Here is a 20,118-nt window from a genome sequence, read left to right as displayed (position 1 = left end):
CATTCTGAGTGCTGGGGAATCAGCAATAAACAAAGTCTGTCTTCAAGTAGGAAGCTTGCACTTCAGGAAGGGTGACAAGCAGACAGTAATCTCCATGGAGGCAGGACAGAATGCTCTTACAGCACCTCATCAGTTCTCTATAGAACACCGCATTTTGACAAAGCTACAATCAGTACTTATCCCACAAAGCACAGGCACCCTAACAGTGCCTATCTAGCTGGGAGTTTCTCCTCCCTTAGCTGCTGAGGGTGGAGGCGCACAGACAAGGCATCACATATTTTATACAATGGGAAAGAGACAGGCTTGTCAGGAAAGGTCTCGGGAAGAGGGATATTTGACTAGAAACCTGATTAATGTGCAGAAGTGGTTACCTGGGGCAGGTGAACTACAAAAATTGAACACCTCTCCACTGTTTACTACTAAGTATTTCCATTTTCTCCTTTTTATGAACTCTACAGAAGACACTCCTGAATGGCACCCATCTTCCTGAAACACTCTTCTCATGTCTTCAACGAACACAGGTTCTCCTCACTTCACTTCTACCATGGTGGTCGTTCCCTCTCCAACCCCTCTTCTATCTCAGAGTGTCTAACCTGGGATATATAATCCATCTCACTGAGGACTACCCTCTCAGGTATGTGTCTTTGATTCTCCTGAGCTCTAAACTTCTGTGCAAATGATCAAGATGTGTTAGTTCTACCTTCTAGGTTACCTCAATCCACACTTTTCTACATCTCTACTGCTACTGTCAAAGTCCCAGCCTGCTATCACCTCTCTGTGGGATGACTGACATGGCTATTTCTGTCTCCCTCTCAAAGTTAATTTGTCAAAACATAACACAAACGACACTGTGTATTTAAAACTGTAAATCCTTTTTTGGCTTCCATTACACTTTGAAAATATCCCTATTTCTCACCAGAGACTAGCATGACATGGCATCTGCCTAGCTCTTCAACTTTACTTTGTCTACCCCGTGCATGCTATGGTCTAAAACTAGTGACTAAAACCAGAATGCAACTCTCCAACTGGGGCAGCCCTGAGGAGTCTGTTTAATTTAAACAAAGGCAACAGTAGGTACTGATATCATATGGTTTCTGCCCAGTACATTCCATGTCAGAGTGAAGAAATTCAATGAAGTTAAATAAATGGCAGAGTAACTATGATTCTCTTGAGGCAGCCAACGCTTCGTTATCTAATCAGAGACATGTATGAATTCATGACCAAGATTCTCACTAACCTAGTCAAAGAATAGCTAGGGAAAGTGCGTCTGAGATCAACTGAGGAAGAGCTCCTGGTAGAGTGTGCGTGACTCATGTCTGGCACAGGAACAGATATGAAAAGCAGAGCGAGTGGAGGGCCCCCAGTGCCTCTCACCTCCCCTGTACACCATGGGCGGTTGGGTCCAGTACACCTATCAGAGCATCACACAAGTATATCGTAAACCAAGCTGAGTAGAGAGTGAAAATTCCAGTGAAGCAAACAGGAAAAACTCATTTTATCTGATTTTCACTAGGTTTAAAGACCCTGAAAGTAGGTTCTCCCAATCCTTTTGATCTTTTTCGTTTTAAGCCAAGGTTATCAGAAAAGTTACCATACTGGCTTTAGGCAATCAAACATTGAAAGAACTCACCTTTGGTCATGTCTTGCTGATGTCATGTCTTGCTATCCTTATAGAGAACTCACCTACCATTGGATCATTCACTCAGTAACAGAACTGCATTTACATCTGCATTCAATGTAAACTGGGTTTAGATGTTCATGAGACAGATTGGTCTTACTCTAATGATAATGGTTGTTTCCTTAACAAGCCTCCTCAGAACAAAAGGAACCACGGTTCAGACAATGGGGGCATGAGTTTGCCTGAGGAGCAACCTAGTCAAACAGAACATCAGTGAGGTTCTGAGTGAATGCTTCTAAGAATCCCATCTAGGCAGGACAACAGAGCCGCAACAGGTGGTGTTTCAGATGGCAATGAAGCTATAAAGAGACATGAAGGAAACTTCAACCAATCCGAAAAGGCTACATTCTTAGGATTCCAACTATATTACATTTTGGAAAAGGCAAAACTATGTAGACAGTAAAAACATTAGTGGTAGCCTGGGCCTGCAGGGAAGAAGGTATGAACAGCGAAACACAGAGGATCTTTAGGGCAGCAAAGCTACTATGTGTGACACAATAACAATGAATACATGTCCTTATACATTTGTCAAAACCCACAATTGTACACCACCAGGAGTGAACCCTAAGGTAAACCGTGGATTTTGGATGAAAATATTTTAAGTTCGTCAACTGTAACAAGTGTTCTATTCTGTGGGAAATGTTGACACTGGGGCAGGCAGGACGAATGTGGGAAAACTACCTTCATTACAATTTTGCTCTGAACCTAGAACTGTTCTAAGTCTGCTAAAAAAAAATTTAACTCTAATTTTCCACAAAGTACCCTCAGCAAAATGAACCAAGAACACATTAAAACTATTTTTTTTTTCTTTCTTAAAATCATACACCATAACCAACAGGGATTTTTGTCCCAGAATGCAAGGTAGATTTCATACAAGACAATGAGTTAACTATAATACATCACATTAAAAGAGCAAAGGAAATAAACTGCAAGACCATGTCAAGTGCCATCAAAAGAAAAACAGTATGTGACATAATCCAACATTCATTCACGATAAAACTGCTCAGAAAACTGATTCTTTCAGAAAGCAAAAATATCCTCAACATGATAAAGGTCATTAATGAAAAGCTCACAGATAACATCATGCTCAGGGCTTCCCAGGTGGTGCCAGTGGTAAAGAATCTGCCTGCTAAGCAGGAGATTCAGGTTCAATATCTGGGTCGGGAAGATCCAATGGAGAAAGAAATGGCAACCTACTACAGTATCCTTGCCTGGGAAATCCCATGGACAGAGGGACTTCTGTAGGGGATTTCTGGCAGGCTACAGTCCATAGGGTCACAAAAGAGTCAGACATGACTTAATGACTAAACAACAATAGCAACACCACACTCAATGATGAAAGATTAAAGGCTTTCCCCTTAAGATCAGGAATGGCTTTCAGCGCTTCTATTCAACACTGAGTTGCAAATTTTCATCAGAACAATTTCAGACAGGAAAGAAATTACAAAAAACAAAACAAAACTGAATTGAAAGGAAGCAGCAAAACTATCAATATCCATAGATGATGCAATCCTATATAAAGTCCCAAAAACTTCACAAGAAAACTACTATAGCTAAAAAGCTAATCCAGCAACACTGCAGGACACAAGATTAGCACACAACAGTCAGCTGTGCTGAACAAGCAGAACAGTGAATTGATAAAGCAATTCCAGTCACAAAAGCTTGTGAAAGAATCAAATACCTGACAGTAAAGTTACCCAAGGAGGCAAAAAACCTGTATGCTGATAAATTTAAACAGTGATGAAAGGAATTAAAGACCTAAATAAATGGAAAGGTGTGTTCATGAATAGGATGACCTAATATTACCAATGGGTGAATACCATCCAAAGGAATCTACAGATTCAACACAATGCCATGAGAATTCCAACAGCCTTTTTTGAAGCAATAGAAAGGTCAATTCTCAAATTCATATGGTATTATAAGGGGCCCTAAACACACTCTTGAAATAGAACAAAGTTGAAAGACATACCACTTCCCCAATGAAAACTTACTACAAGACTACAGCAATCAAAACAATATGCCACTGAACTAAGGAGAGACACATACACCAACAAAACAAAATTGAGAGTTCAGAAACAAACCCATAAAGCTATGGACAATTAATTTCTGACAAGCAAGCCAAGGTCTATTCAATGGAAAAAGAACAGTCTGTTCAATAGACGGTGATGATACAATTGATTTTCCACGTGCAAAAGAATGAAATCGCACCCCCTTCCTCACACCATGTATACAAATTAACTCAAAATGTGTCAACATCAAGAACTAAAATCCACAAAACTCTCAGAAGAAAACAGGGTTAAATCTCCATTAGCTCAAATTTGGCAATGTACTTTCAGATATAGCACCAAAAACATAAGAAACAACAAACAAAATGAGATTCATTAAAATTAAAAACTTTCTGCATCAACTGACATTACAAAAAAAAAAGTGCAAGGACAACTTATAGAATGAGAAAAAACATTTGGAAACTATATCCAAAATATATAAAGTATTTCTACAACTCAATAACAGACAAATATTCAATTAGAAAGCCCAAAGCAAAGGGCTTAGGGAGCTACTGCCCTAAAGAAGATATGCAAATGACCAATACGCCATGAAAAGATGCTCAACATTATTAGTAATCAGGAAAATGCAAATCAAAGCCACAATAAAAAACCCCTACCAAGATGGCTATTAATTTTAAAAATAAAAAAAAAGAAAAAGAATGAAGAGAAATTGAAATCCTCTTACACTGCTGATGGAGATATAAAATGGTGCAGCCACTATGGACAACAGTTTGCAATTTATCTAAAGCTAAACACGGATTACAATCCAGCAATTCTACTCATGGATACAAAGTCAAGAGTTAAAAACAAAACCTCAAATAGATATCTGCACACCCATGTTCACAGCAGCATTACCCACAATAGCCAAAAAGCAGAAACAACTCAAGTGTCCTTCAATAGATAAAGGGATAAACAAAATGTGGTCTATACAGACAGTAGATTAACCTAAGTGGCTGAGATCCCGTGCTTGTTATTGCAAAATTCATACTTAAATTGAAGAGAGTAGGAAAAACCACTAGGCCTTTCAGGTAGGACCAAAATCAAATCCCTTATGATTATACAGTAGAAGTGACAAACAGTTAAAAAAAAGGTGACAAATAGATTCAAGGGATCCGATCTGACAGTATGTCTGAAGAACTATGGATGGAGGTTCGTACTGCTGAACAAGACAGTGATCAAAACCATCCCCAAGAAAAAGAATGCAACAAGGCAAAATTGCTGTTTTGAGGAGGCCTCACAAATAGCTGAGAAAAGAAGAGAAGCAAAGGCAAAGGAGGAAAGGAAAGATATACCCATCTGAATGCAGTTCCAAAGAAAAGCAAGGAGATAAGAAAGCCTTCATCGGTGATCAATGCAAAGAAACAGAGGAAAACAACAGAATGGGAAAGACTAGAGATCTCTTCAAGAAAATTAGAGACATCAAGGGAACATTTCATGCAAAGATGGGCTCAATAAAGGAAAGACACGGTATGAATCTAACAGAAGCAGAAGATATTAAGAAGAGCTGGCAAGAATACACAGAACTATACAAAAAAATCTTTCCCTGATGCTGGGAAAGACTGAGGGTAGGAGGAGAAGGGGATGACACAGGATGAGATGGTTGGATGGCATCACCAACGCAATGGACATGGGTTTGGGTAGACTCCGGCAGGTGGTGATGGACAGGGAGGCCTGGCGTGCTGCGGATCATGGGGTTGCAAAGAGTCAGACACGATTGAGCGACTGAACTGAACTGAAACAAACAAACAAAAATGACCCAGATAACCACAATGGTGCGATCACTAACCTGGAGTCAGACATCCTGGAATGTGAAGTCAAGTGGGCCTTAAGAAGTAGTACGACGAACAAAGCTACTGCAGGTGATAGAAATCCAGCTGAGCTATTTCAAATCCTAAAAGATGATGCTGTGAAAGTGCTGCAATCAATATGCCAGCAAATTTGGAAAACTCAGCAGTGGCCACAGGACTGGAAAAGGTCAGTTTTCATTCCAATCCCAAAGAAAGGCAATGCCAAAGAATGCTCAAACTACAACACAATTGCGCTCATCTCACATGCTAGCAACGTAGTGCTCAAAATCTTTCAAGCTACGCTCCACCAGTATGTGAACTGAGAACTTCCAGATGTACAAGCTGGATTTAGAAAAGGCAGAGGGGAACCAGAGGTGAAATTGCCAAAATATGATGGATCACAGAAAAAGTAAGAGAATTCCAGAAAAACATCTGCTTCATTGACTACGCTGAAATCTGTGCTGATCACAACCAACTGTGAAAAATTCTTAAAGAGTGGGAATACCAGACCACCTTACCTGCCTCCTGAGAAACCTGTATGCAGATTAAGAAACAACAGTTAGAATCGGACATCAAACAGCTGACTGGTTCAAAACTGGGAAAGGAGTACGTCAAGGCTGTACACTGTCACCCTGCTTATTTAACTTATATGCAGAGTACATCATGTGAAATGCTGGGTTGGATGAATCACAAGCTGGGATCAAGACTGCTGGGAGAAATATCAATAACCTCAGATATGTGGATGACACCACCCATATGGCAGAAAGTGAAGAAGAACTAAAGAGCCTCTTGATGAAAGTGAAAGAGGAGAGTGAAAAAGTTGGCTTAAAACTCAACATTCAAAAAACGAAGATCATGGCATCTGTCCCATAACTTCATGGCAAATAGATGGGGGGAAAAAAATGGAAACAGTGACAGACTTTATTTTCTTGGGCTCCAAAATCACTGCAGATGGTGACTGTAGCCATGAAATTAAGACGCTTGCTCCTTGGAAGAAAAATTATGACAAACCTAGATAGCGTATTACAAAGCAGAGACATCACTTTGCTGACAAAGGTCAGCATAATCAAAGCTATGGCTTTTTTCCAGTAGTCATGTACATATAGGAGAAAAGTGAAAGTGAAAGTCACTCAGTCATGTCCAACTCTTTGCAACCCCATGGACTATTCAGTCCGTGGAATTCTCCAGGCCAGAATACTGGAGTGGGCAGCCCTTCCCTTCTCCAGGGGATCTTCCCAACCCAGGGATCGAACCCAGGTCTCCCTCATTGCAGGTGGATTCTTTACCAGCTGAGCCACAAGGGAAGCCCAAGACTACTGGGAGTGGGTAGACCATCCCTTCTCCAGCAGATCTTCCCCACGCAGGAATCGAACTGGGGTCTCCTGAATTGCAGGTGGATTCTTTACCAACTGAACTGTCAGGGAAACTAGACCATAAAGAAGGCTGAAGGCCAAAGAATTGATGCTTTTGAACTGTCACGTTGGAGAAGACTCTTGAGAGTCCCTCAGACAGCAAGGAGCTCAAACAATTCAATCCTGAAGGAAATCAACCCTGAATATTCATCGGAAGTACTGACGCTGAAGCTGAAGCTCCAATACTTTGGCCACTGGATGTGAAGAGCCAACTCATTGGAAAAGACCCTGATGCTGGGAAAGACTGAGGACAGGAGGAGAAGGGGCGACATAGGATGACTTGGTGGTGGCTCAGATGGTAAAGAATCTGCCTGCAGTGTGGGAGACCTGGGTTCAATTCCTGGGTTGGGAAGATTCCCTGGAGGAGGCACGGCAACCCCCTCCGGTATTCTTGCCTGGAGAATCCCCATGGAGAGAGGAGCCTGATGAGCCGCAGTCCATGGGGTTGCAAAGAATCGGACATGACTGAGCGACTAAGCACAGCACATCTCACTAAAAGAGGATTATCTTTAGATAACTAAACAACAGTTATTAAAGACTAACACACACAATCATGAAATTTGGAGGAAGCCTGATCATTTGTCTCCAGTCTCATTTTACAGGGAACTGAGGTTCAGTAGGTTAAGTATCTTGTTGAAGTATACACAGCCAGTAAGGAGCACAGCCAATGCTACATAGCAGGACAATCCAGTCCCCTCAGTGCTGCTTTCCATGACACTTTACACCACTAAGAGCAAATACCTGAATTCACTTAAGCTGCTAAGCATCAACTGATGTGGGGCTGAAAACAGGAACATTGAAGACTCGACAGACGCCACACTGCCCTTCACCTTACACAGACTTACACCTTATAACGGACTCCCCCCTCACATACACTCTCTACAAAAAGGTGAAGCTAATGGGTTTGTTATAAACTGATAGGCTCCAAATCTGTGAATTCCTGACAAGGGTGAACGCAAGCGTTACAGAGAGGACAAGTAAAGTCGAGGTACCCAACAGTGAGTTCCTAATCCTGTTCTCTTGGAAGGTTAGGTTAAAGGAAATCTATCAAAAAATACAACGGAAGAAACAAAGGAGAGAGAAAAATGTGGATGACCAAACCAAAACCAACTTTCAGTCAATAAGAACATCAGAATGATAACAGAAAAAAAAGAGGGAGAGAGAGGAGAGAAAGAAAAAATGCTCAATGAAATACAAGATGTTCCAGAAGTGAAGGAAATTAAGTTTGTCAACTCAAAGAAAACTTCCAGAAAATCTATAGGCTATCAAGAACAAGAATCACATGTAACCTCCAACAGTACACTGCAAATATGCAGCAATGCTCTCAAAATTGAGAAAAAAATTATTTCAAACCTAGATTTGACAACCCAACTAAAGATTACATAAAGACATTTTTTGTCAGTAGAAAGGGTTTAAAATGGGGAAAAGTAGATCAACAAAGCAAGGGTGAGGGGCACTGACCCTCTGCACAGTTGAAAATCTACGGATACTTACAGTCGACCCCCTGTACACACACACACACACACACTCTCTCTCTCTCTCTCCCTCCAGATCCCTGGCTCCTCCATATCCAAGCTTCCACATCCTCATCTTCAGCCAACTGTGGATCCCATAGCACTACTCTATGTAGTCATTGAAAAAAACACACAAAAAATCTTCATGTAAGTGGATCTGTGCTGTTCAAACCCATGGCAACTGCAATATGTATATTACTCAGAAGTATGACATACAGATGTTTAAGGTAGAACAAATAACCAAGCGCTGTCAAGCTGCCTCTGAGAAGCAGGAAATTGGGGGTGTGGAGTAAAAAGTCAACTAGATAGAAAACTAAGGAAACTAAATAGAAGCCATCTGGGAAAAAAAAATGAAGTTAAGTGATATTTTCAATAAAAGCAAAAGCAGGTGTTGGTTGTGTGTGCTCAGTCTTGTCCAACTCCTTGAGACCCCATGGACTGCAGCCCGCCAGGTTCCTCTGCCCATGGAATTTTCCAGGCAATGATACTGGAGTGGGCTGCCATTTCCTCCTATAGAGGATATTCCCGACTCAGGGATGGAACCTGCACCTCCGGTATCGGCAGGCAGATTCTTTATCAACTGCACCACCTGCAAAGTCCTCACAAAATCCAAAGCGGGTGTAAAGGAGTAGAAAACAGCAAAACAAAAGACGAAGTAAAGACATGAGTGGAAGCCTAGGAAGACATATGACTATGGACCCATCACAGCACTTAGAATTTGGACAACCCAGAAAACTGGTCTGTTCCAACATGGCCAGTCTCTGCGCAACTGGGTACCGAGCACATACACCCTAATCTTTTTATACTCTTCACAGCCACTTCTCTGTTCCCTCCACCATCTCCCTCCCAACCCGTCCAAAGCACCATGTTTTGTCATTTCACTTACACCCACGATTACAGCATTACCGTCATGTGTTCCAAAGTTTTTGTTTATTTTGTTGTTTCAGTTGCTAAGTCATGTCCAACTCTTTGGATTCCATGGACTGTAGCCCACCAGGCTTCTCTGTCCATGGGATTTCCCAGGAAATACTGGAACGGGTAGTCATTTCCTTCTCCATGGGATCTTCCCAACACAGGGATCAAGCCTGAGTCTCCTGCACTGGCAGGTGGATTCTTTACCACTGATCTACCTGGGAAGCCAGGAAGACCTAATATACTCCAGTAAAAGTCTAATTTAAAAGTTTCATAGTTCATTTCTTGAGGCTAATCAGGATCCCGAGGGCATGGAACCTTCCTACTCTGAACACCCATCCCTGATTCCGGGAGATCCACCCCAGGACCACCTGAGAAGCAAGTCTTTATCAACTCTGCATCTGAGGCCTCCCTCAGTGTCTTGCTATTTTAGTGTGTGTGCGTAGTTGTTCAGTCTTGTCCAACACCTGTGACCCCAGAGACTGTAGCCTGTCAGGCTCCTCTGTCCATGGGATTCTCCAGGCAAGAATACTGGAGTGGGTTGCCATTTCCTTCTCCAGGGGATCCTCTCAACAAAGGAATCAAACCCCAGTCTCCTGCATTGCAGGCAGACTCTTTAATAAGTTACAAGGGAAGCCCTACGAAGCAACTGAAACAACCAAAAAAATAAAAACTTTGCTATTTTAGCACCAGATCTTAAACAACTGAATCTGAGGATTCTTTTTACTCTCTGCTTCTTTAGAAGTCCACCTAGGACCTTGTCCTGCAGTGTCTCTCCAGGGCACTGACTATCAAAGTTTTCTCCTGATGTTCATTAGCTATCCTTCAGCTTGTACAACAACTATGACTCCAACCACAGCAGAAGCGCTTCTCCTGCAGGAAGTGGAATCGGTCCCCCAGTGGCTGTCCCCTAACCCCCTCCTCCTGCCACCAGAAGCCTTTCCTCCTGGTCTACACCCTTGAGATCCAGGTATCCGGCTGCTAAATTTCAGGGACCTACCTTTGGGTTGTCTCCCAGAATATATGGTCCAACTATAGCTAGATAAAGGACGTTAACTCCTTGAATTATCATTTTAAACATTTCCATTATGATTAAAGCACCTCTTTTAGGTCTTTATCTGGGACCCAAAGTTATCTACTGCACTTGCTAATCAATATCCCGCTGAAGTCCCCAGGTTCAAAAGTCAACGATTTCTCCTTGTCTGAGGAAAAACATTTGATTATAATACTCTTTATAAATGTAAAAGAGGTGACAATAATAACCAATCCTTAAAGTTTTGTGCCCACTCTTCTTTATTGATGGAAAAGTTCCCTAGTTCAAAGAACATTCTAATTCCTGTCTAGACAGTTGTTTTTACGCTTTGGAGAGCCAGGGTCCCCGCTAAAAACTTCTTGAAAGCGTTGAACTTGCTTTAAAAGAGAAAAAAAAAAAAAACCGGCCACATCAGTTTCAGGGGCAGAGAATGTTTAGTGAGCTTCTGTTTTTGACTCTGGTAGGTAGGTGCATTTGTATTCACAGCTATGTCAGCAGCTGGAAGTTACAATCTGAAGGTTGGCACCTATTGCCCTCCCTCAGAGGCACAGGCTGTAACCCACTCCATACTCCTAAAAGAAACGAAATCACACCCACGGCCAAAATCCTGCTGAGCTACCACGTGCCCCCGGAAAAGTATCTTTAATTTCCCCAGGTCCCAACAGCCATAGGGTTGTCGGGAGCACAAAGTAAAATAATGCATGCCTAGTATGTGGTAACCAAGACTCTATTACGGTGCCGTTACAATCCTGACTGTCCGCTGCTTTTGTTTTTAATTTCCTCATACATCTTTATTCGCACAGGCTCCGACCCAGAACACTTGGAATGACTGTCCCTGTAACAGCCACATCTACTGAGAGCTTACCACGTGCCAAGCACTGCCCTAAATGTTTATCATGGCCCATCCTAAAAACTCCTATCAACTCCCAACCTAGTAATGAAACAAGCGGCAGTTGTCTCGAATCCCACAGCGCGTGCTTGGCGGAGCTGCGACTCGGCCCTGGGCAGCGACTCCGGGTACGGCGCCCCCTCCGCCCACCCCCTGGCATCAAGGTCCGCGGGATCCGCTGGGCACCCAGTTCGCTGTCTACCCCGGAGATGGCAAAGTACCCCGAGAGGCGTCGTCGGAAGGCCACAGAGTCTACCCCAGAAACAAGGCCCGGAAGGAAATTCAGAACCCCCGGGACTCCGTTGAAAAACAAAATGCCCGGAAAGCAGTTTCCAAAGCGGTGAGAGAGAGGCGGCGGGGCGGCTGCGCGTCGGCGTGGAGCTCAGGCCGCCCGAGCGCCGGGAACGAAGAGCAGGAAACGAAAGAGGAAGAAGAGAAACAGAGAGCGCCAACGCCCGCCCGCCACCTCCCCGTCCCCCGCCCGCCGCCGGCCGGCCGCGCCTCAGCGGGAGCCATGGCGCCGCCGCCGCGGGCCCGCCCGAAGGCCATGGCCCCGGCCCGCTCACCTCCCGGGGTGACGGGGCAGAGCCCTGCACCGAAGCGATGTATCGCTCCACGTCGGCCTTGCTGCGCCTCATCGTGCCGCCGACTGGGCTCCGGGTAACGAACGCCAGCGCCGAGGCCGCAGCGGCCGCCGTCGTCTCGTGAGCGCGCCGCCCGAAGGTCCGTGACGCAGCGCCGTCGCCGGCGAGAGGGCGACGCGCCTGCGTGGGTGCGTGCATGCGTGAGGGTTGCGTCAATCCTGTGCGCCGCGCAGACCCGCGGGCGCCGGCGCGCGGAGCTGAGTGCGCTTGCGCAGCGCGGGAATGCGAAGCTCGCGGGGGTGTGTGACGCGGTTGAAGGTCCGTAAAGATGACACGAGCCGGTAGCAGCTGTGTCCGGAAATAACTCGCCCGCAGGCTCTCGAGCCGGACGGACTGTTCCCGGTGCTGACGTCACGCCGCGGCGCCAGTCGGCTGCATCTAAGCGCTCTTTTGGAATTTGAATTTTTCGGGCGTAGTTTTAAGACAAGTTGGAGAAAATGTTTTCACTAGTAAAAAGATCACATCCTGTGTATACAGGGAGGTCAGGATTTATGGTTATGGATACTTTTTATCCTTTTAAAATAGTTTTATTCAACACTTAGAACTAATCTGGCCTCTTACAGGCTATCCTTTTTGATTTTTCCATTTTTCCAAATTTTCTACAGTGAGCAATTATTTCCTTTATGAAGAGGGAAACCAGCATGGTGTGTTTTGTTTCAGGTTTGTTGGATGTGAATAAGGGTGGCTGGTCTGGGAGGGTACTTGGCCCAGGCCCCAGCTAATGTTAGCTAATCTAAGGGATGGTGAGGGGCGAGTCCCTCTGCTGTTTTCCTTGGTAAATAATGAGCCAACAGGAGGTCAAGTCGTCTCCCTTTCCCCAAGGGAGCGAGCCTGCCCCTATGTCCTTCTACACACCTGGGGATGTTACTCCAGGACCTCGCTTCAGATGGGTAAGCTCCTGTCGCTGACTCTGGGCTTTTAGTCTTAAATCTGGGCAAGGCCTGTGGCCTGCAGTCAACATCACATGTACTGACTTATTCTCCGAACAGCTTAGTGAAGGTACTGTTATTTGTTCTTATACTCAGGTGGACAGATAGGAAACAGAGGGTGTGAACAGTAAAGCAACCTTGCCAAGCATACCTTGGCAAGCACATAAAATTACTACCTTAATCTGTTTTAGTTGAATATACTGAAAAGGAGTAAGTGAAAGGGGAAAAGCACAGAGGGACTTGAGATGAAAAAACCCTTGATTTTGATTAGCAATGGATGCCTTTGATCGATGCCAGATGCCTGTCAGTTCAATTTAGAAGTTGAGGACTCAAGATTAATCAGGTAAAACACTGGCTGATAAGAAAATGTCATAAGCCAGGATAAGAAACTTTAAACATAAAGTTCTATGTGTCACTCTTGGCTTTCTCTCTCCCTCCCTAATGAGCAGGCTTTCTCTTTCCCTCCCTAATGAGCAGTGTGCATTACATGTTAACTGGACCCCCTCAAAGATGGGAGTGCCTGCTCCAAAGTAGAGGGTTTTTCTTTCACTTTTTTCTGAGCTAGCAACATAACTTATTAAAAGAATAGTGCTCCTTCCCACCTCCGCAGGGGGTTGTGGTGACCTGCTCACCTGGGCTGAGTTTTCTCCATTAACTTTATGTGAAATGTCAGTAAGTCATTTTGATTTACGATCCTTTGTCTTGAAAATGTGGAATGCAAAAGTAGGAAGTCAAGAGAGAACTGGAGTAACAGGCAAATTTGGCCTTGGAGTACATAATGAAGCAGGGCAAAGGTTAATAGTTTTGCCAAGAGAATGCACTGGTCGTAGCAAACACCCTCTTCCAACAACCCAAGAGATTGATTACACGTGGACATCAATAGATGGTCAACACTGAAATCAGATTGATTATATTCTTTGCAGCCAAAGATGGAGAACCTCTATACAGTCAGGAAAAACGAGACTGGGAGCTGACTGTGGCTCAGCTTATGAACTCGTTATTGCCAAATTAAGACTTAAGTTGAAAAAAGTAGGGAAAACCACTAGACCATTCAGGTATGACCTAAATCAAACCCCTTATGATTATACAGTGGAAGTGACAAATAGATTTAAGGGACTAGATCTGATGGACCTAGTCCTGATGAACTATGGAGAGAGGTTCGTGACATTGTACAGGAGACAGGGATCAAGACCATCCCCAAGAAAAAGAAATGGCAAAAAAGCAAAATGGCTATCTGAGGAGGCCTTACAAATAGCTGTGAAAAGAAGAGAAGCGAAAAGCAAAGGAGAAAAGGAAAGATATCCCCATTTGAATGCAGAGTTCCAAAGAAAAGCAAGGAGAGATAAGAAAGCCTTCCTCATTGATCAGTGCAAAGAAATAGAGGAAAACAATAGAATGAGAAAGACTAGAGATCGCTTCAAGAAAATTAGAGATACCAAGGGAACATTTCATGCAAAGATGGGCACAATAAAGGACAGAAATGGTATGGACCTAACAGAAGCAGAAGATATTAAGAAGCGGTGGCAAGAATATACAGAAGAACTGTACAAAAATGATCTTCATGACCCAGATAATCATGATGGGGTGATCACTCACCTAGAGCCAGACATTCTGGAATGTGAAGTCAAGTGGGCCATAGGAAGCATCACTACAAACAAAGCTAGTGGAAGTGATGGAATTCCAGTTGAGCTATTTCAAATCCTAAAAGATGACGCTGTGAAAGTGCTGCACTCAATATGCCAGCAAATTTGGAAAACTCAGCAGTGGCCACAGGACTGGAAAAGGTCAGTTTTCATTCCAATCCCAAAGAAGGGCAATGCCAAAGAATGGTCAAACTACCACACAATTGACCTCATCTCACATGCTAGTAAAGTAATGCTCAACATTCTCCAAGTCAGGCTTCAACAATACATGAACTGTGAACTTCCAGATGTTCAAGCTGGTTTTAGAAAAGGCAGAGGAACCAGAGATCAAATGGCCAACATCCGCTAGATCATAGAAAAAGCAAGAGAGTTCCAGAAAAACATCGATTCCTGCTTTATTGACTAAGCGGATCACAACAAACAGTGGATAATTCTTCAAGAGATGGGAATACCAGACCACCTGACCTGCCTCTTGAGAAATCTGTATGCAGGTGAGGAAGCAACAGTTAGAAGTGGACATGGAACAACAGAGTGGTTCCAAGTAGGAAAAGGAGTACATCAAGGCTGTATACTGTCACCCTGCTTATTTAACTTCTATGCAGAGTACATCATGAGAAACCCTGGGCTGGATGAAGCACAAGCGGGAATCAAGACTGCCGGGAGAAATATCAATAATCTCAGATACGCAGATGACACCACCCTTATGGCAGAAAGTGAAGAACTAAGGAGCCTCGTGATGAAAGTCAAAGAGGAGAGTGAAAAAGTTGGCTTAAAGCTCAACATTCAGAAAACTAAGATCATGGCATCCGGTTCCATCACTTCATGGCAAATAGAGAGGGAAACTGACAGACTTTATTTTCTTGGGCTCCAAAATCACTGAGGATGACTGCAGCTATGAAATTAAAAAAATGGTTACTCCTTGGAAGAAAAGTTACGACCAACCTAGACAGCATATTAAAAAGCAGAGACATTACTTTGCCAAGAAAGGTCCATCTAGTCAAGGCTATGGTTTTTCCAGTAGTCATGTTTGGATGTGAGATTTGGACTATAAGGAAAGTGGAGTGCCGAAGAATTGATGCTTTTGAACTGTGGGGTTGGAGAAGACTCTTGAGAGTCCCTTGGACTGCCTAGAGTTCCAACCATTCCATCCTAAAGGAAATCAGTCCTGAATATTAATTGGAAGGACTGATGTTGAAGCTGAAACTCCACTACTTTGGCCACCTGATGCAGAGCTGACTCATTTGAAAAGATACTGATGCTGGGAAAGGATTGAAGGTGGGTGGAGAAGGGGACGACAGAGAATGAGATGGTTGGATGGCATCACCAACTCAGTGGATATGAGTTTGAGTAAACTCTGGGAGTTGGTGATGGACAGGGAGGCCTGGCATGCTGCAGTCCATGGGGTCTTAAAGAGTCGGACACAACTGAGTGACTGTACCGAACTGAATAGACGTCTAACAGGTGGGACAGTTCTCAGGGCTTCTGAGAATCAGCTTCCCAGGTTACAATCCTCAGTTTGGCTCGAATAAAATTTCTTTTGTTCTTCTTATGTTGATTATTGAATTTGCATCGACTGTTGTCTGTTTCATCGACTGCTGAGTTTTGAGAGGACTTGAGGTATTCTGACTGCAAGTTCTTTCAGACATGTGATTGGGGAACATTTCCTCCCAGTCTGTAGTTTGTTATTTCATTATAACTCAGCAGCATCTTCCACTAAGGAGACAGTTTTTGATTTTGATAAAGTGCAGCTTGTCAATTCTTTTGTTTTCTGAATCATGCTTTTTCTGTGGCATAAGAACTCATGAGCCCTGGTCACAAAGGTTTTCTTTTGTCTCACACTTTATATTTAGACATATGACCCACTTTGAGTTCATCTTTTCAGTAAGTGGAAGGCTTTTGTCAGGAGCCTTTTTTCTGTATCTGGATGTCCATTGCTCCAGCACTACCCCTTCTCCATTAAATTGCCATGGAACCTCAAAGGGCCTCCTTGACATCACAGCCCTGGGCAGGTGTCAGGATTAAGTAACATGGTGTCACCTCAAGGAAGATACTCTGTGAACACAGAGGCTGTTTGACTTTTTTTTTTACATGGATTTAGATACAGCACTACTTAAACTTTGTTACAGAAAAAACTACATATGTTAATAGTAAAAAAAAAAAAAAAAGAAATGTGGCACTCTTTTTTAAATTGAGGCATAACTGACATGTAATATGTCTCAGGTGTACAACATGATTCCATGTTTGTACACATTGCAAAATGATCACAATGTCTAGTTAACACTGGTCAACATGGAGTTACAACATTTTTTCTTGTAATCAGAACTTTTAAGATCTATTCTCTTAGCAACTTTCAAATATGTAATACATATTAATAACTATAGTCACCATGCTGAACATGACGTCTCTATGAATTATTTATTTTATAACTGGAAGTTTGTGTCTCTTGACCCTCTTCACCCATTTTGTCCACTCTCATCTCTCACCCCCCACCCCCCGCCGCTGACAGCCACCAATCTGTTCTCTGTATCAATGAGCTTGGTTTTATTAATCATTCCACATATAAGTGAGATCATACAATATTTGTCTTTCTCTGACTTTTTAGCAGTGTCCTATCCATGCTGTTGTAAACAGCAAGATTTACTTATCTGTGGCTGAATAATATTCCATCATTACACAGACCACATTTTCTCATTCATTCTTCCATTAGTAAACACTTAGGTTGTTTCCAAAATGTCTTTCTTAAGCACTAGTCCTATATCCTCATGCCATGTCTCAAAGCCGTTCAAGTTAAGCAAAACACAACAGTTATTCTTAACAATTATGAACATTTATTAAGCACCAAGAGTATACTGCACTGGTTGCTATGTAAAAACACAATTATTGACATAGCGTCCCTGCCACTGAGCTTACAATCGAAAATGAAATACAACAATGCTGTAAGCCAACTTCAAAATTTCCTTAATTTAGAAATTGCTATTTTGGCAAACAAATAAGGCAAAATGACCTACCATCAGTTACAATGTTAATAAGATGTAAAGAATGTTTGTCTCGTACCCAGACATTTTTCCCAATTACAGGCTTGATAAGGAAAAGAGCACTTAGAAATGTGGTAAACAAAGAATTATTTCAAATGCTTTGTAGGATTTTAAGCAAAGATTTGTTCACTAGCCTGAGCTGCTCCCTTCTGGGAGGAAGCCATGTGAAACTAAGCAAGTCCATCCTCTCAGCCACTGACAACCGTTTACTCCTTCCTTCTGGCAAGAGTGAGGGCTCATTGATCCCCTGCAGGGGGCAGGGAGTGTGTGTCTGTATAAAACACCCCATGGCCTTGGAGGCTTCAAGGGGCAAACTTGCAGGAATTACAAACTCATATTTTACGAGAGGGATGAGCAGCAGGACCTCTAGGCACAGGAGAGACACGAACCCTGTAGTGATTCAGCCCACGCCTCTTCCCAGTGATCAGAAACACAGGTAAGTGGGTGCTTTCTGCTCCGGATTTCCTGTGTGGGAGCATTTAGGAATTTAGTATCAAGGCCCCAGACTGCAGATCCTGCACTGTATCCACGGTAGAGTATTTAATAAATACTTTAAAGATTTTAGTTGCTGGTCATGTATTAGCTGACAAAGGCACGCTGAAGGGAATTTGATTCTTGCTGTCAAAGGCAAAGACTGTTCAGACTTCTGAGCACAGTCTTAAACTATATATTATTTTTTATCACTGGTCATTCTTTGAACTCTAAAAGAGCACTAAAAAAAATTAAGTAATTGGTTATAAATTAACTAAAAACTGAAATACAATTTAAAGTGCATGCACAAGTATTTAAAAATACATGCATACAAATATCTTAATGGCAGACTGGTAGCATCCTGAGATTTTTTTTTTTTTTATGGCAAAATAACATTTCAGCAATTTTTTGAAAAACCAGTAATTTTCCCCTTAGAAGCCCATCTTTGCAACTTTCTTTTACATGATTACATAGTAGCAGCAATATTTAAAAAATGTTCACAAAATTCACTTTGCATATAGGTTTATGGAGAAAGACATCCAGAAACGTTAAGATAAAACTTTGCAAAATAAAATAATTCACTACTTTTGGCCTAAAGTTGACACTTAAACACCACTCTTCCAATTTAAGTGTTACTTATACCTCCTACATATAGTAAATAAAATCTAATAAGATTTGTAATGAAAAACTTGAAACACATATCAACATCATTCTCTTCTAATTAAGATCACAAATTAATTTCAATGTGTTTCCCCAAAAAGAAGAAAAAAATGTTAATCATAGCTGTGGTAAATGAATTTGAGTATACAAATGTCATTCAATGCACTTGTTTTTAGTTTGTAAGGTATGAAACAGCTAGAATTCCTGATTAATGTATGTATTTTTCTAAGGCAAAGCAAGTTTATTTATATTTAAAGCATAGATATTAGCATGGTTATAAAGGCAATATGATCAATACATAAACATTCACGTTTTTTAAGTGATACATTCCAAACTACTTAACATTTAATTTCATGTCCTATTCTAAGACTGCATCTGTGACCTTAAGCTTCAAAGTATAATTGCTGTAATACATGAAAAAATACTTCATTTGTCTACTATTGTAAACTATACTGTATTTTCAAATATCTAGTATAAATTTTTTTTGCACAAAATTTTAAAAAGAATACTATTAGGTAGCTATAACTACTATGTTAAGTAACTGTATAAAGAAGTTCACAAAGGAGAACAAAAATTAAAACTAAGCTTAATAATTATTGCATTTAACCATAACAATAAAAGTCCCCAGATCAAGTAGTTCTGAATACATTTGTTTCTTATCTGAGTAATATGTATATTCATTTTACAGTCACTAGCTTGATAAACACACTAAGATTCTGTGAGATACAGTTTTCTTTTTTATATCCTCTCCAACTGCAGTTGTAATTAATTTTCTTTTGAATACAAAGTAAATAATGTTTATATTTTTTATCCCAGCCATGTAAAAACACTCCTTTCATTTTTAAAAGTTATATTTAATATTTTGGACCTTAATTAAAATTTAACATTTAACCATGTTTCTTTTTCTATTATGTATCATCTACATTTCAACAAACTGATAAGGGTTATTAACAAAGGCAAATCTTGATCTCATCCACGTTTTAAATATGACAGAAACTTTTTTTCTCTTTAATGAGAAAAAGGAGATGAACACCATTCAATAGGTCCTCTTTGCTCTCAACTATTTTGAGACACAGCTTTAAGATAGGGTGTATCATGTCAGGCAATGTTGTGAGCTCTTATCTTTGCATAGAAGAGAAAAAATAAAGGAAGTTATTTCCTTCCTAAGGTCTCAGCTAGTTTCTTAAGTCTTTTCTTCAGCTCCAATGGAAATTTCTCATAGCACTTCTTACAGACTGGCTTCATGTCAAACTCCACAAATTTATTCCTAAAGTTAATAATAATAAAAAAAAATTAGTGGAAATGTATTCACATTTGTATACAGACATACAGATAATGTGCAGTAATTTTATTGAAGTAAATGAAGACACTATGCATATTACAACTATATTCATATTAGCAAAAAACTGTAATTGTAATCTCAATTCTAATCATTATGGTAAACATAAACTACAATACCATTTGAA

The 20,118-nt window shown here is 41.6% G+C and overlaps 2 protein-coding genes and 1 long non-coding RNA gene across 23 annotated transcripts in view; 1 reads left to right on the top strand and 2 right to left on the bottom strand.

The window, feature by feature from the left end:
- The window catches only part of LOC145546358 (E3 SUMO-protein ligase RanBP2-like), a 57,005-nt gene extending 45,008 nt beyond the window's left edge, over positions 1 to 11,997 (bottom strand). For all 7 annotated transcript variants that reach the window (XR_014082779.1, XM_081592955.1, XM_081592950.1 and 4 more), the window contains exon 1: positions 11,837 to 11,997. Coding sequence is in view for 6 of the 7 variants with exons in the window: in XM_081592955.1 (XP_081449081.1) it covers positions 11,837 to 11,908 (72 nt within the window). In the remaining variant the exon portion in view is untranslated. The remainder of the gene's footprint in view (positions 1 to 11,836) is intronic.
- Positions 150 to 16,035, top strand: LOC145546363 (uncharacterized). The gene is made up of 3 exons (XR_014082788.1): positions 150 to 634; positions 10,091 to 10,318; positions 11,185 to 16,035. It is a non-coding gene; the product is annotated as an uncharacterized LOC145546363 (long non-coding RNA).
- Positions 16,036 to 17,294: 1,259 nt separating this feature from the next.
- Positions 17,295 to 20,118, bottom strand: part of LIMS1 (LIM zinc finger domain containing 1) — a 79,610-nt gene continuing 76,786 nt past the window's right edge. For 14 of the 15 annotated variants that reach the window (XR_014082787.1, XM_081593019.1, XM_081593015.1 and 11 more), the window contains one exon: positions 17,295 to 19,919. Coding sequence is in view for 8 of the 15 variants with exons in the window: in XM_081593015.1 (XP_081449141.1) it covers positions 19,805 to 19,919 (115 nt within the window). In the remaining 7 variants the exon portion in view is untranslated. The remainder of the gene's footprint in view (positions 19,920 to 20,118) is intronic. The other variant, XR_014082785.1, reaches the window with a different exon arrangement.

The sequence above is a fragment of the Giraffa tippelskirchi genome, chromosome 4, assembly GCF_054371585.1.
Source record: "Giraffa tippelskirchi isolate mGirTip1 chromosome 4, T2T-mGirTip1v1.2.pri, whole genome shotgun sequence".
In the NCBI taxonomy this organism is placed as follows: Eukaryota; Metazoa; Chordata; class Mammalia; order Artiodactyla; family Giraffidae; genus Giraffa; species Giraffa tippelskirchi.
This window is presented reverse-complemented; position numbering and strand designations above follow the sequence as displayed.